This window comes from Meles meles, chromosome 17 (assembly GCF_922984935.1).
Source record: "Meles meles chromosome 17, mMelMel3.1 paternal haplotype, whole genome shotgun sequence".
Lineage (NCBI taxonomy): Eukaryota > Metazoa > Chordata > Mammalia > Carnivora > Mustelidae > Meles > Meles meles.
In genome coordinates, this window is record NC_060082.1 from 38,910,294 (window position 1) to 38,927,053 (window position 16,760).

Genomic DNA, 16,760 nt, shown 5'->3' on the forward strand with positions numbered 1-16,760 from the left:
AGGCAGGGAAGAGGAGCAGACTTCAGCCGGGCATGGGGGGGCCCCACCGGGAAGACAAATCCCCGTAGTATTTGACTTTGAAACCCAGAAGGGCCCCACTTCACCAGTTCTTACAATCAGTGGGACTTAACACCTGGAACTTTAAAAATCAGTGAGCAAGCTCTGGGAGAGCTGGGAGGGTGGGGGGAAGCTGAATCCCTGTCCTTAAAGAGATGGAACAACCAGCAGCCCCTCTGAGATACAGCACAGAAGCAGCAGTTTGAAAAACATCTGGGGTACACGAGGAGGCTTATTTGCTAATATAAGAATGCATGCTGGAGGGGCAGGGGTCTTTGTGAGACTTCTCTAAAAGCAAAAGGGCTGGAAGGAGCTGTTTCCCTCCTCCACCCCCGGCCTAGACACAGGACACCTATGGGAACAACGGCAGCACCAACACTGTCCTCCTAGCTTGCTAACAGCTGGCTCTACCCCTGTTCTCATCTTCAGACCTGCCCCTTTTACCCCAGCCTCTGCAGCAGTTTTCCTGGATGGCTGCAGGTCCCCTCCCACAACATATTGCTGGCATTTTGTGCTCCGCCCCTGCATTCGCCTGAGCACCTCCCCCTCTGATACACCCCTGTAGAATCCATCCAAAGCAGTATCATAAACCTGGCAGTGTGGGTGCAGCCCAGATCAGGGCCAGCACCACTCCGAAGTGAGTGTGCAAGCAGCCCAGACGAGGACCAGCACCACTCCGGAGTGAGTGTGCAAGCAGCCCAGATGAGGACCAGCTGCACTCCAGTGTGAGTGTACAAGCAGCCCAGACAGGGGTCAGTCCCACTCCAAGGATGAGTGTGCAAGCAGCCCAGATGGGGGGCAGCCCCACTCCAGGGTGAGGGTGCAAGCAGCCCAGACAGGGGCCAGTCCCACTCCAGAGTGAGTTCTGCCAAAGGGAGAGCAGAGGAGAACCATAGGCCAGTCTGACTGTGACCCCAGCAGTGGGCTGGGGGTGGGCAGCTGGTCTGACTGTAGGCCCCGCCCACCACCAAAAGCTCAGGGGACAACACGGGGAAAGTGCCTGCAGTTTGGGGCTACTTCATCTCTGGTAAACACCTGGTTTGACTCTACTCAAGCCCAGGGCAGCCCCGGACTGGCCCACTAACACCACAGGGACCAGACTCTGCCCACAACAGGAGAGAGCCATCACAGGCAGGACTGAAGGCAAACACAGCTCCACCACTACAGGAAGTTGCATACAACATACAGGGGAGATGCCCTGAAGCGCCAGGTTCAGGGGAAAGGGGACACTGCACTATGGGACCTCTTCTTCATAAAGCTTCTACTTCCAAGTGCATGAGACATGGCTGACTTTCCTAACAGCAATAGACAGAATGAGGAGACAGAGGAATGTGTCCCAAATTAAAGAACAGAACAAAATCACAGAGACCTAAGCAAAATGGAGATAAGAATATGTCTGATAGAGAATTGAAAGTAAAGGTCATAAAGATACACACTAGATTTAACAGTGGAGGACCTCAGTGAGACACCAAAAAAGAGATAAGAAACATAACCAGTCAGAGATGATGAACTCAATAAATGAAATAAAAAATACACGACCTGAAATAAATAATAGACAAGAGGAAGTAGAAGAATGGATCAGCCACCTGGAGGACAGAGTACTAGAAAGTAATCAAGCTGAGCAGTGAGAGAAAAAAAAATTATGCAAAATGAGAATACAGCCAGGGAACTCAGCAACAACATCAAGCATAATAACAGTCAAATTATAGGGATCCCAGAAGGAGAAGAAAAAGAAATGGGGGCAGAAATTTATTTGAAGAAATAATAGCTGAAAACTTCCCAAATCTGGGGAAAGAAAGAGAAATCCAGATCCAGGAGGTACAGAGAGCTCCCACAAAAACCAATCCAAGGAGGTCACCATCAAGATACATAGTAATTAAAATGGGAAAATGCAGTGATTAAGAGAGAATTCTAAAAGTGTGAGGAGAAAAGAAAGCAGTTACATACAAGGGAAACCCCCTAAAGCTCTCAGCTGACCTCAGCAGAAACTTTGCAGGCCAGGAAGGAGTAGAATGCTATATTCAAAGTGCTGAAAGGAGAAACATGCAGGCAAGAATATTCTGTCCAGCAAGGCTCTCATTCAAAATAGAAGGAGAGATAAAGAATTTCCCAAACGAAAGTTAAAGGAATTCATGACCATTAAATCAGCCCTACAGGAAATAAAAAAGGGTACTTTTTGAGTGGATAGGAAAGACCATAAGCAGAAGAACAGTAGGAAGCATAAGACAACAAAATAAGTATAAAAATCAGTCAAGGTATTCACAAAATAAAAGGATGTAATGTCTGACACAATATACCTAAGATGGGGTGGGTAAGGAATGAGTTCAAATATAAGTGCCCACCAACTTAATATATAGACTGCTATGTGCATAAAATGTTACCTAACGGTATCCACAAATCAAAACTGGTAATAGATGTGCAAAAAATAAAGAGAAAGGGGTCCAAATATATGACTAAAGAAAACCAGCAAACCGTGAAAGAGAGCAATAGAAGAAAGGAACAGAGAAGAACTACAAAAACAACTAATAAAGCAAGTAGCAAAATGGCAACATGTACATACCTACCAATAATTACTTTGAATGTAAATGGACTAAATGCTCCTATCAAAAGACATAGGGTGTCAGAATGAATAGAAAAAATAAGATCTATCTATATGCTGCCTACAAGAGACTCATTTCATATTTAAAGATGATCAGATTGAAAGTGAATGGATGCACTTATCGTGAAAATGGAAGTGAAAAGAAAGGGTAGCTATGCTTATATCAGACAAAATAGACTTTAAAACCAAGACTAACAATAGATGAAGAATAATATTATATAATCATAAAGGGAACAATCCAACAAGAAGACATAACAATTGTAAATATTTATACAGCCAACATCAGAGCACCCAGATACGCAAAGCAGGTCATAACAAACATAAAGGTAACAATCAATAAGAATACAATAACAGTAGGGGATTTTAACACCACACTTATGTCAATAGATAAATCATCTCTAAACAGAAAATCAACAGGGAACAGTGGCTTTGAATGACTCATTGGACAGATGGATTTAACAGAAATATTCAGAACATTCCATCCTAAAACAACAGGATACACATTGTTTTCAAGTGCACATGGAACATTCTCCAGAATAGATCACATATTAAACCACAAAATAGGTCTCAACAAATTCAAAAATATTGAAGTCATACCATGCATCTTTTCTGATCACAACTCCAAGAAACTAGAAATCAACCACAAAAAGAATTCTGAAAAGAACCCAAAGACTTGGAGGTTAAGTAACTTGCTACTAAACAATGAATCGGTCAACCAAGAAATCAAAGAGGAAACTTAAAAATACATGGAGACAAATGAAAAAGGAAAACACAATGGTCCAGAATCTTTGGGATGCAACAAAAGTGGTCGGAGGAGGGAAGTTTATAGCAATATAAGCACAGATCAGAGAGCACGAAAAATCTCAAATAAACAACCTAATCTTACACTTAAAAAGAAAAAGAAGAATAAACAAAACCCCAAACCAATAGAAGGAAGGAAATAATAAAGATTTGATCAGAAATAAACAAAAAAGAAACTAACCGCCCCCCCAACACAACCAGAACAGATCAGTAAAACCAGAAGCTGTTTCTTTGAGAAGATCAACAAAATCAATAAAGCCAGACTCACAAAATAAGGGCTCAAATAAACTAAATAAGAAATGAAAGAGGAAAAATAACAGACACCATAGAAGTACAAAAGATTAAAGAGGATATCATGAAAAATTATATGCCAAAAAATTGGATATCCTAGAAGAAATGGATATATTCCTAGAAACATATAACCTCCCAAAACTGAATCAGGAAGAAATCTAACATTTAAACAGCCTGGTTACCAGCAATGAGAGTGAATCATTAATCAAAACACTCCCCCCAAACAAAAAGACCAGGACTGGAGGACTTCCCAGGTGAATTCTACTAAACATTTAAGGAAGAATTAGTACCTATTCTTCTCAAACTAATTAAAAAAAATAGAAGAAGAAAGAAAGTTTCCAAATTTATTCTATGAAGCCAGCATTACTTTGACACCAAAAAGATAAAGACACCACACGCACAAAAAAGAGAACTACAGGCCAATATCCCTGATGAACACAGGTGCAGAAATCCTCAACAAAATATTAGCAAACCAAATTCAACAATATGTTAAAAAAGCATTTACCAAGGGCGATTTATTTCCACATTCGAGGGTGGTTACTTGACTTCACAAGTCAAGTAATGTGATACATCCCATTAGTAAGAAAAAGGATAAGACCATGCTCCTGGATTGGAAGAACAAGTATTGTGAAAATGTCTATGCTACCTAAAGCAATCTACACATTTAATGCAATCCCTATCAAAATCCCATCCATTTTTTCCAAAGAAATGGAACAATTAATCCTAAAATTTATATGGAACCAGAAAAGACCTCGAATAGCCAAAGGAATATTGAAAAAGAAAACCAAAGTTGGTGGCATCACAATTCCGGACTTCAAGCTCTATTACAAAGCTGTCTTCATCAAGACAGTATGGTACTGACACAAAAACAGACACATAGATCAATGGAACAGAATAGAGAGCCCAGAAATAGACCCTGAACTCTATGGTCAACTAATCTTCAATAAAGCAGGAAAGAATGTCCAATGGAAAAAAGACAGGCTCTTCAACAAATGGTGTTGGGAAAATTGGACAGCCATATGCAGAAAAATGAAATTGGACCACTTCCTTACACCACACACGAAAATAGACTCAAAATGGATGAAGGACCTCAATGTGAGAAAGGAATCCATCAAAATCCTTGAGGAGAACACAGGCAGCAACCTCTTCGACTTCAGCCGCAGCAACTTCTTCCTAGGAACACCGCCAAAGGCAAGGGAAGCAAGGGCAAAAATGAACTATTGGGATTTCATCAAGATCAAAAGCTTTTGCACAGCAAAGGAAACAGTTAACAAAACCAAAAGACAACTGAGAGAATGGGAGAAGATATTTGCAAATGACGTATCAGATAAAGGGTTAGTATCCAAAATCTATAAAGAGCTTCTCAAACTCAACACCCAAAGAACAAATAATCCAATCAAGAAATAGGCAGAGGACATGAACAGACATTCTGCAAAGAAGACATCCAGATGGCCAACAGACACATGAAAAAGTGCTCCACATCACTCGGCAGCAGGGAAATACAAATCAAAACCACAATGAGATACCACCTCACACCACTCAGAATGGCTAAAATTAACCAGTCAAGAAATGACAGATGCTGGCGAGGATGCGGAGAAAGGGGAACCCTCCTATACTGTTGGCGGGAATGCAAGCTGGTGCAGCCACTCTGGAAAATAGCATGGAGGTTCCTCAAAAAGTTGAAAATAGAGCTACCCTATGACCCAGCAATTGCACTACTGGGTATTTACCCTAAAGATACAAACATAGTGATCCGAAGGGGCACGTGCACCCGAATGTTTATAGCAGCAATGTCCACAATAGCCAAACTATGGAAAGAACCCAGATGCCCATCAACAGATAAATGGATAAAGAAGATGTGGTATATATATACAATGGAATACTATGCAGCCATCAAAAGAAATGAAATCTTGCCATTTGCGATGACGTGGATGGAACTAGAGGGTATCGTACTTAGCAAAATAAGTCAACCAGGGAAAGACAACTATCCTATGATCTCCCTGATATGAGGAAGTGGAGATGCAACATGGGGGGTTTGGGGGGTAGGAAAAGAATAAATGAAACAAGATGGGATTGGGAGGGAGACAAACCATAAGTGACTCTTAATCTCACAAAACAAACTGAGAGTTGCTGGGAGGAGGGGGGATTGGGAGAGGGGGAGTGGGGTTATGGGCATTGGGGAGGGCATGTGCTATGGTGAGTGCTGTGAAGTGTGTAAACCTGGCGATTCACAGACCTGTACCCCTGGGGATAAAAACACAGTATATGTTTATAAAAAAATAAAAAAAATTAATAAAAAAAGAGAAAGGATAAAAACCATATGGTCATTTCAATAGACACAAAAAAAGCATTTGACAAAGTACAACAACGATTCATGATAAAAACCTTCAACAAAGTAGGTTTAGAGGGAACATAACCTCAACATAATAAATGCCATCTATGAAAAACTCACAGCAAACATCATCCTTAATGGGGAAAACTGAGAGCTTTTTTCTCAAGGTCAGGTACAGAACAAGGATGTCTGCTCTCACCACTTTTATTCAACATAGTATTGGATGTCCTAGCCACAGCATTCAGACAAGAGGAATAAAAGTCATCTAAATTGGTAAGGAAGAGGTAAAACTTCCCCTATGTGCAGATGATATGATACTATATATAGGAAACCCTAAAGACTCCACCAAAAAAAGAACTGATAAATTGGGTAAGGTCATAGGATACAAAATTGGTATACAGAAATCTGTTGCATTTCTATACAAATAATGAAGCATCACAAAGAGAAATTAAGGAAATAATCCCATTTACAGTTGCACCAAAGATAGTAAAATACCTAGGAATAAACCTAACCAAGGAGGTGAAAGAGCTGTACTCTGAAAACTATGAAACACAGATGAAAGGAATTGAAGATGACACAAATGGAAAGATAATCTATGCTGATGAACTGGAAAGAGAAATAGTGTTAAAATATCTCTACTACCCAAAACAATCTACACATTTAATGCAATCCCTACCAAAATACGAACAGCATTTTTCACAGAACTAGAACAATCCTAAAATATGTCTGAAACCACAAAAGACCCCAAAGAACTAAAGCAATCTTGAAAAAGAAAACCAAAGCTGGAGGCATCACAAGTACAGATTTCAAGTTATATTACAAAGCTGTCGTAATTAAAATAGTGTGGTACTGGCACCAAAACAGACACATAGATCAGTAGAACAGAATAGTCCCAGAAATAAACCGATGATGATACGGTGAATTAAACTTCGACAAAGGAGACAAGAATATCCATGGGGGGAAAGACAGTCTCTTCAATAAATGGTGTTGGGAAAACTGGACAGCAACATTCAAAAGAATAAAACTGGGCCAGTTTCTCATACTATATAAAAATAAACTCAGGGCGTCTGGGTTAAGCCTCTGCCTTTGGCTCAGGTCATGATTCCAGGGTCTTGGGATCGAGCCCTGCATCGGGCTCTCTGCTCAGCAGGGAGCCTGCTTCCACCTCTCTCTTTGCCTACCTCTCTGCGTACTTGTGATTTCTCTCTATGTCAAATAAATAAGAATAAAATCTTAAAAAAAAACCACCACAGCTCTTCTAAAAAAAAAAATAAACTCAAATTCATTTAAAGACAAATGTGACGCCTAAAACCATAAAAATCCTGGAAGAGAACACAAGCGGTAATTTCTCTGACATTGGCTGTGGCAACATTTTTCTAGATATGTTTCCTGACGCAAGGGAAGCAAAAGCAAAAATAATCTACTGGGACTTCATCAAGATGAAATCCTCTGCACAGAAAGGAAGTAACTGACAAAACTAAAAGAAAAGCTATAAAATGAGAGAAGATATTTGCAAATGATGTATCCGATAAAGGGTTAGTATCCAAAATATATAAAGAACTTATACAACTCAACACCCCCAAAAAATCCAATTAAAAATGGGCAGAAGACATAAACAGACATTTTTTCCCAAAGAGGACATACAGATGGCCAACAGACACATGAAAAGATGCTTAACATCATTTACCATCAGGGAAATGCAAATCCACAGAGAAGTACCACCTCACACCTGTCAGAATGGCTCAAATTAACTACTCAAGAAACAACAGATATTGGCAAGGTTGCAGAGAAAGGGGAACACTTGTGCCCGCTTGGTAGGAATGCAAACTGGCATAGCCATTGTGGAAAACAATATGGAGATTCCTCAAAAAATTAAAAAATGGAACTACCGTAGGATCAGCATTTCCACTAGTGCTTATTTACCCAAAGAATATGAAAATACTAACTGGAAAATGTACATGCACCCCGACGGTTACAGCGCATTATCTACAATAGCCAAGATATGGAAGCCTCCCAAGTGTTCATCCTGACAGATGAATGGATAAAGAAGATGTGGTGTATAGATAGAATATCTATAGAATAGATAATTAGATAGAATTATCTATAGAATATTATTCGGCCATAAAAAAGAATGAAATTTTGCCATTTGCAATAACATGGATAGAGCTAGAGATTATAATGCTAAGTGCAGTAAGTCAGAGAAATATCATCTTACTCATATGTGGAATTTAAGAAACAGAACAAGCAGAGAAACAGAGAGACAAACCGAGAAAGAGACTCTTCACTCTGGAGAACAAACTGGTGGTTACTAGAGGAGAGATGGGTTGGAGGGGTGGTGAAACAGGTGAAGGGGATTAAGACTACACTTAGGATGAACACTGAATAACGTGGAGAATTGTTGAATCACTCTATCGTACACCCGAAACCAATAGTACATGGTATGTTAAGTATACTGGATTTGAAAAAAAAAATAACTAAGAAAGAAAATAAAAACAAATCAGTGACTTTGAGTAAAAGCAGGTTTTATCCACCATAACGTGGGTGGGCCTCATCTAATCAGCCGAAGGCCAGAATAGAACAAAAGACTGACCTCCCCTGAGTAAGAAGGGATTCTACAGTGGTGGCTTTCAGACTGGCGCTGCAGTATCAGCTTTCTTGTGTCCCCAGGCTGCTGGTCCACCCTGCAGATCTTTGATTAGCCTTTGTAACTGCACCAGCCAGTTCTCAGGGGAATGCTGACTGAAATGGAGGTGAGGTGGGGGTGAGGTTAGGGCAAGACCCCCCTCTGCTGGTCTGAAATATTTTTCTTTTCTAAGCTCTTGGCCAGGTAGGATTAAGCAATTTATTTGATGGAGAGTCCTTAGCAAGCAGGGCTATGGGTGCTAAGCTTGCTGTGTCGTGCCTAACAGGGCACCTCATACCGATGGGTGCTTTAGTAAACCATTCTCACTCCCCAGTAGGAAGAGGTGAATCTGTGTGGCCCGATGCTAAAAGCACAGGGAAGAGAAATGGAGACACTGAGTGCGGGTTTAAGCCCTCCCCCTTCTGCTGCACCCTTTCTAGAAAAGGAGGTGGGCAGTCGGTCACGTGTCAGGGACATTTTTTCATAGGCCGCGTGATGCCAGGAGCCAAGCCAGGACCAAGGAAGCAGCTGGTATCCACAAGTGTGGAGTCAAAGCCTCTTTCTTCCTAGGGGCTGAGACATGTGGTAGTAAATTCTTGGAGCAGCTTAGGAGAGGTTATCAGGGACGCTGGGACTCACAGCCGCACCAGTGTGACACGTAGAACCAGGACGAGACATTAAACCACGTGTGTGTCCCAAGCAGTCAAGTTGTTCCCATCCATCACCTCTCTCCCGTCCCATGGAGCTCCTGACCCTCACAAAGCCTTGGGCTGTGGTTTGTAGGAATTGCTGTGTTTGGGACAAGACATGACGAGGACACAAAATCCTGATTTTGGGGGCACCCGAGGGGCTCAGTCTGTGAAGTGTCTGACTCTTGATCTCTGCTCAGGTCTTGATCTTGGGGATCTTGAGTTCAAGCCCCACACTCGGCTCCAGCGGGGAGCCCGCTTAAAAAAAACAAAACATACACTGGACTTACGCTAAATCACAAGTGCATTCTGAGTTGACTTGGGGCACGGGTAAATCCCGCCTCCCTGGGGACGTACTCTTTTTGGGTGGCCATACTTCTTTCACACCATTCACTGGTGCAACCAAAGCCATTTCTTCCCGATGCCGTCACAGCAGAACTTTCAGACGTTGTGCAAGTGGAGTGCCTTCACAGGCTCCCACTGCCTTGGTGGCTTTAAACGCCTGGTTCTGGAAGCTGGAAGTCTGGAGTCAAGGTGACGGTGGGGCGGCAAGGAGGGAAGAGCTCTCCTTCATCTTCCTTCCTGTCCTCGACAAGCCATGCTGCCCCTTGGTTTGGAGTTGCAACCCTGCAATGTCTTGTCCTTTTCTCTTTTAAGGACACCGTCCCTGGCTTTAGGGTCTGTAATCAGGTATGACCTCATTCTAACTATGTATCCCGAGACCCTGCTTCTAGATAAGGCCAGGTCTGAGGACGAGACTTTGGGTGGGGGTCGTCGTCTAGCTCACAGCAGGGAGGAATCAAGAGAGGAGGTGGGCCCAGGTGGACTTACTGTCCGTGGGGGTCTGAGCACAGACCCTGCAGCTGGATGGGGTAGTAGGCAGAAATTCTGGGGGTCCTGGCCACATGCCCTCTTCCACTAGAAAACTGTGGCCTGTTTTTCCCAACGTCCCATTGTTTTCTGGGGTAGGGAAGCCAAATTCATCATGTGGCTTCCTGAGTTTGACGAGCCAGGATGCATGGTCTTTTCTCACTGCCTCTGAGCACTGACTTTTCACTGGGTCTGAAAATCACCAGCCCACCAGTACCTCCTGGGTGGGTGGGGTTGGTGCTGTGTTCACAAGCACTGGCCTGTCACCGATGGCCCCTGGGTCACATCCAGACCGCTCCCTGGGTCAGGTTGAGAGGCCACAAGCCACAGACATGCTCCGTTCCACAAGCCACTCAGAGGCCACAGTGCCCGGACACGAGGGGGCCGCTCGGCGCCCCCAGGGGGCCTACCTCACTGAGTGTGGCTACAGGAGCCCCGTGCGGTGGGATTCTGGGCCCATCCCTGCTCTTGACCTCACCACCCATTATCTCTCCATTAGTGGGCTGCGACTGCTGTTGACCCTTCTGCCTCTCTTGGCTGTAGACCTTGATTCCCTTCTTGGGGCCTCTGCAGCCTTACTTCCTTCTGGAAGCTTCCATGTCCACCTCCTGGTCATTCAGGTCTCTCAGATGACGCGACCCCTCCCCGGAGTCCTCCCTGATGCACCTCAGTTCTGTTTCTTCCTATCACCCCCTCTCCCGTCCCCATGATAAACCCTGTGACGACAGGGTCGTGGCTCACTCACTGCTGTGTTCTGAGCCTAAGAACAGGGCTGGGCATGTTCAGGAAGTCAGCACCTCCTTCCTAGCCTGTCGACACGGAGAAACAGTACATGGGGTTGGGTGGAGCACAGCTGATTCCAGATCCCAGGACAGGCTCCAGGGGTAGGGGGCGCTGCTCACTCACCGTGCCCAGACTCGAGGGGGCACGCCTCTCCAGGGTGCTCAGGGCATGAGCAGATCGAATACTGCAGTGAGATAACGTGACACAGACCCACCATCCCGAGGGCTCACCCACGTAAGAGCTTTCGGAAGCCAGAGGGCACTGTGGAGTGGAGGCAGGGGAGAGAATGTTCCAGAGAAGAAGCTTCTCCTAATGCTGAGTTCTCAGTGGGGCAGCCCTAGGGACTCATTAGCTCTTGCAGGTTGAGATTTCAGCCGTTTTCTTAACGCTCCCAGGAAGGTTTTGCCTCAGTCCAGCATGGTTATTTTTAGCAAATAACTGTTTCAGGCAAGCACGGTAATTTTTAATCGCCTGGTTATCCATGCCGTGGCCTGAAGAAGGAAGGCTCCTTGAGATGCCTCTGGAGTATGTCTGTGTTTCCCCACCTCTTGAGGTGGGTCCCTGCTGCTCCTGCCTGACACTTGGGGCGGATTTGCTGCTGGGAGGGGGCGTCTCTGGCCCGGGGGAGGCCCCTCATGGGGGCTCTGGTGGACAGTGAGTCATTGCTCCGTGACCTTGTGGAGGTTGGGGTCGGGGGCCGCTGGACCTTGGCACCTAGTGTTGGCATAGGCAGGGCTCGGTGTTCACAGAAATAGCCTCACACCATGTGCTTCCTCTGCTTGTGACTCCCTTCCTTCCTGACTTGGCTGCAGACTCCCCCAGCCTGCCTCGGCCTCTTCTGAGCCTCCAGCTTGGCGCACGTCCAGGTCCTGGCATCTGACCTCCTGTCTCCCTCTTGTCTCCGGCAAACCTCTGATTTCCACCCAGGCCTTGCTTCTCCCCTGTCTGCCTGGCCCAGCCCAGCGAGGCCCCAGGCAGCCTGGGTCTCCAGAGTCCCTGGTCCTTGGCCAGTGGGAGAACCGCTCTTCTAGCTTTGTCCCTGCTCATCTGCGGCTGCCCTTTCCAGCCTTTGTCTGTGCTCGTTGGAACCTCCATCTCAAGAGTTTGGTGAGAAAACAAGGAGAGGAGAAAGTGAAACAGCCAGGGGGGCCCCTGAGTTCAAGTGCAGTTTTGATGAAATGGGCCGGTTCCTGCAAACTCTCAGAGCTCAAGTTGACCCAAATAGTCCTACATCTATTACAGAAATTGAAGTTGTATCTTAATAAACCTTCCCATAAAGAGGGGCATCCGGGTGGCTCAGTTGGTTAAGCGTCCGACTCTTGATTTCGGCTCAGGTCATGATCTCATGGTTGTGAGATGGAGCTTGGTGTTGGGCTCCACGCTCAGTGGGGCATGGGCTTGAGACTCTTTCCCCCTCTCTCTCTGCCCCTCTCCCATCTTGTGCACACAGTCTTTCTCTCTAGATAAATCTTTAAAAATCATGACCTTCCCATAAATAAAATGCTATTTAGAAAAAAATCAGAAAAATCTGTATAGCCTTAGGAGTTCTTAGATCCAACACCAGAAGTCTGATGAGTAAAAGAGAAAGAGATACATTGGATAACCAAGAAGTGGTAAGAGGACATGCGCTCTGAGAAACACGCTGCTAAGCATGGACAGACAGTCCACACAGCAGAAGAAAATATTGCCAAATCATATATCTGACAAAGGACTTGCATCCAGAATATATAAAGAACTCTGAAAAATCATCAATAAGAAAACAGCTTAAAAACAAAAAGATGGGGAAATGATCTGAGCACATGTTTCACCAAAGAAAGCATACAGGGGGTGATTAAGCCCATGAAAAGATGCTCAACATCTCTGATTAGTCATTGAAGAAATGCAGATTAAAACAAAATGAGACACCCTTACACACCTATGGAAATGGCTGAAATAGAAGAAATCCAAGCTGACACAGGGCTGGCAAGGATGCCAAACTTCTCACTCATTGCTGGGGGGCAGTGCGCTGAGGTGGTACAGCCTCTTGGGAAAGCAGTTTCTCAGCTCTTTATGAAGTTAAACACACAGTATGCACAGGGGCATGCCCACCGCACCACCTGTGTCTCCCGGGCTCGGACCCTGCTCAGGAGGTGGGGGCTGGGAGACCATGAATGAGTGCTAAGAAGAGGGTGACCTAACTCTCACCTGTTCTGGAAGCTTTCTTTTCTCTTCTCTTCTTTCTTCCTTTAAGATTCTATGTATTTACTTACACAGAGAGAGTTGGGGGGGAGGGGCAGAGGGAGAGAGAGAATCTCACGCAGACTTTGCACTGAGCTTGGAGCCTGATGCTGGCCTCGATCTCACGACTGTGAGATCAGAACCTGAGCTGAAATCAAGAGTCAGACGCTTGACCAACTGTGCCCCTCCAGGAGCCCCTGGAAGCTTTCATTCCACAGACACAGTTGCTCATTCCGGATGTCCTTGGGATCCCGCTTCCCCCTCTCCGTGTGTCTTCGGAGGCAGAACCTTGTAATGCTAACTGCCCCAGAGTCAGTGTCAAGAGAGGCCTTGGTGTGAATCCTGGGGCCAGAGCAGTGATCTTGGGCAAGGACTGTAACTACTTTTGGTTTCAGCTTCTTGGCCTCTAAGACGGGGACAATAATAGTACCTACTTCACCGGGTGGCCGAAGGTTAAACAATCAGAAGCGTGCACTGAAAGCCCAGGGCGCCAGTGTGGCAAGCATGTAATAAACAAGCAAGTTGTCACATGAGCAATGCATGGATTCGTGAGTGGTTCCGGGAGGCGGGGATGCTGAAGCCTCTGTCCTCCTTGTGCCCAGTGCCAGCACCGGCCCGGGAAACACTGTCAAGTGCCTGCTGTGTCACGGAGCTCTGGGGCCGAAGTCATACTCAGAGCTCACTCCTTTCTTCACTCCTTCCTCCAGGCCCGGCCCTGGCTCTCAGATGCACTCAGCAGCTCCGAGTCCCCAGGGTCCCTCCCCATCCTTCGTGCACCTTCACTCCAGACTCCTCTCCCAGCCCTTGCACAGAGACATGGCACGGGTTGGGGCGGGATGGAACCTGGACAGTCACAGCCGCAGTTCGGGGTCTGACTCATTTCCTCCTGGGCTCCCTGCCTCTTTGGGCTGGTATGTGGAACACCAATGGTCGTGGGGTTCTAAAGCCATTCGGGGACTGACTTTAGGTTTCTGGATCAAAATATGGTGAATTGTCTGTGTAATTGGATAAATAACAGGCTGAAGTGTTGCTGGTGCCAGCCTCGTGGGAGCAAGGAAGGGCGAACTTCGGGCTCTGCCCTGGTCCATGATCAGTTCGCACCTGTGTCCGGGTGAACGTGGATGTGCATATCGAGGACATTAGGTTCATCAGGATTTGTGCTTGGGAGATAGAGTGTATCTCAGCAGACTGGACTGATGGACCAAACCAAAGAGCGAGGAAGAAGGATAAAGAGGGGTAAAGTTCGGTTCTTGCTCTTAGGCCTTCAAATCCAACAATGTGCATACAGAACAATGTGAATTATTAAACTGAGTTTAATGAGCCCATGAGAAAGATCTGGGGCTTTTAGGCAGTGCAAGGTCAGAATGAAGCCAGGGCTGTGATGTGGAAACAAAAAAGCTAGTGCTATCAGGTTGCATTAACAGAGACATAGGTTACAGAACAGAGGAGGTGTTATGTTTGCTCTCTGTGCTAAGCTGACCTCATCTTGAATGTGGCACTTACTCTTGACAGTCACATTTTAGTATGGACATTTCCAGCCCATAATGACAGTAGAGGGCAACCAGGATGACGAGACAGCTTAGTGCCAGTTTATAGAAAGATTGGAGAGAGTTAGCTTAAAGAACAAAGATTTGCCAGGTTCAGGATAGCTGACAATACTTAAGGGGATTCCTTGTGCTAGAGTGATTTGACTTATCCTAAATGTCTCCAAAGCAGTGTTATATAACAGAACTTCCTGTGATGATGAAAATATTTTGTGTCTGTACCATTTAGTAGCTACCAAACAGATGTGGTTTTTGAGGAAATAAAATGAGGAAGCTGAATTTTTTAATTGACCTAGTTAAAATAAAAATTTAAATGGCTTAATGTGGCTACCTTCTTGGATGGAAAGGCTTTAGAGGGAAAATAAAAGAGTAGACCAGGAGTTGGCAAGATTTTTTCTGTAAAGGGCAAGAAAGTAACTATTTTGGGTTTTGTTGAACATATAGTGTCTGTTGCAACAACTGGACTGTCCCACTTGTAGTGGGAAAATACACACGGTGTAGCAAAGAATGAAGTTTCTAATGAAACTTTATTTATGGCAACTGAAATTTGAATATAACTTTTACATGTCATGAATATTCTTCTTTTGATTTTTCTCAATGACTTGACAGGCATAAAGACCATTCTTAGCTCCCAGATTGGACAAAAATGGGTGTCAGGTTGGATTTGGCTTTGTAGTTTGCTGACTCAGGCTTAGGATGTGGGCAGGAGCTTCAGGGAGTCCTATGTAAGTTCAAGAAAGGGAGACAGTATTAATTAGAGGGAGCCAGGAATGGCCTGAGCCCCCTCAGTGAGAGGTGTGTTCTTGTCACTAACAGTTCAAGGACGGGGTAAGGCAGAAATACATCTACTTACTACAGGTTATACTAGAATTTCCCCCGAATTCTGGAGGAGTTTTGAAATCAGGATGACATGTGATTGCTTTAAAATTACACCTGCTTTGTGCTGGGAACTAGGTTGTTTCCTCTACTGGGAACTTACTCTGAGCCCTGTGTTGGTGAGACAAGAGACACCTGTCCTCCATACCGGTGCTCTCTGGAGAGCTTTGAGTCCAGAATGAAGCGGAGGACCCACGTCCAGTGACCCGTCTGTGAAAACGGGACTGCTCAGGGCTGATTGTCCAGCCCGTGGATTGCTGGAGATCGGGTCCTCTCCGTTAACGTCAACCCTGCTTTCTTGCCTTTTCCTTCTCCCTCTGTCCTGCCTTCTGTCCGTCTCACTTCCAGTCAGTACCTCTACCAAAATAAACACAAATAGAAAATAAACAGCTTCTTCATGCAAGGAGAGAAGTGGAAAGCGCCAGCTTGAAGTGTGAATTTCTTGTGCCTTTATCCACACCTGCACCTGCCGTCACCGTAATGGAGTTTGCTCCATGTCTTTGTAAAGCTCAGGACGCCTTGGGGGCTTCACAACCATTGAGATAAATACCTTTAGCATGCAACATTGTGTAAGTTTAAGTATATAATGTATCGATTTGATACAGGAATGTTGCGGAAAGGTTCCCATTGTAGGATTAGCTACCCCTCTGCCCCCACACATAGTTATCACTTAAGAGCTCCTCTCTTGGCCAGTTTAAGGTTTAGAGTACAGTGTTGTGTGCACTAGGTCTGTAGGACTTCCTCGTCTCCTCATGGCAGGCGCGTGCCCTTGAACAGTGTCTTGCCCTTTCCCTACTTCGGGGAGTTTGAAGTATACCAAGAAGAACGAGGAGGACCATCCACCCCAGGTATCCATCACCAGCTTTGACGGCAACAACCTCCTGGCCATTCTTAGGTCACTGGTACCTTCCTCCTGCCTCCTATATCATTTTGAAGCAAATCTACAGGGAGACATGGTGCACTGATTCACCTTTGCACTAACTTCTTGGTTCTGCGCGTTCCATTTCAGATCATTGCCTTCGATGAGTTAAGGACGGATTTTAAGAGCCCCATAGACCAGTGTAACCCCGTTCACGCG

General features: G+C 45.1%; 1 protein-coding gene across 1 annotated transcript in view; it reads left to right on the plus strand.

The window, feature by feature from the left end:
* CNIH3 (cornichon family AMPA receptor auxiliary protein 3) overlaps nucleotides 1-16,760 on the plus strand; it is a 93,428-nt gene that overhangs the window by 31,897 nt on the left and 44,771 nt on the right. The window contains exon 2 of the mRNA XM_045982951.1: nucleotides 16,692-16,760. Coding sequence (XP_045838907.1) covers nucleotides 16,692-16,760 — 69 coding nt within the window. The remainder of the gene's footprint in view (nucleotides 1-16,691) is intronic.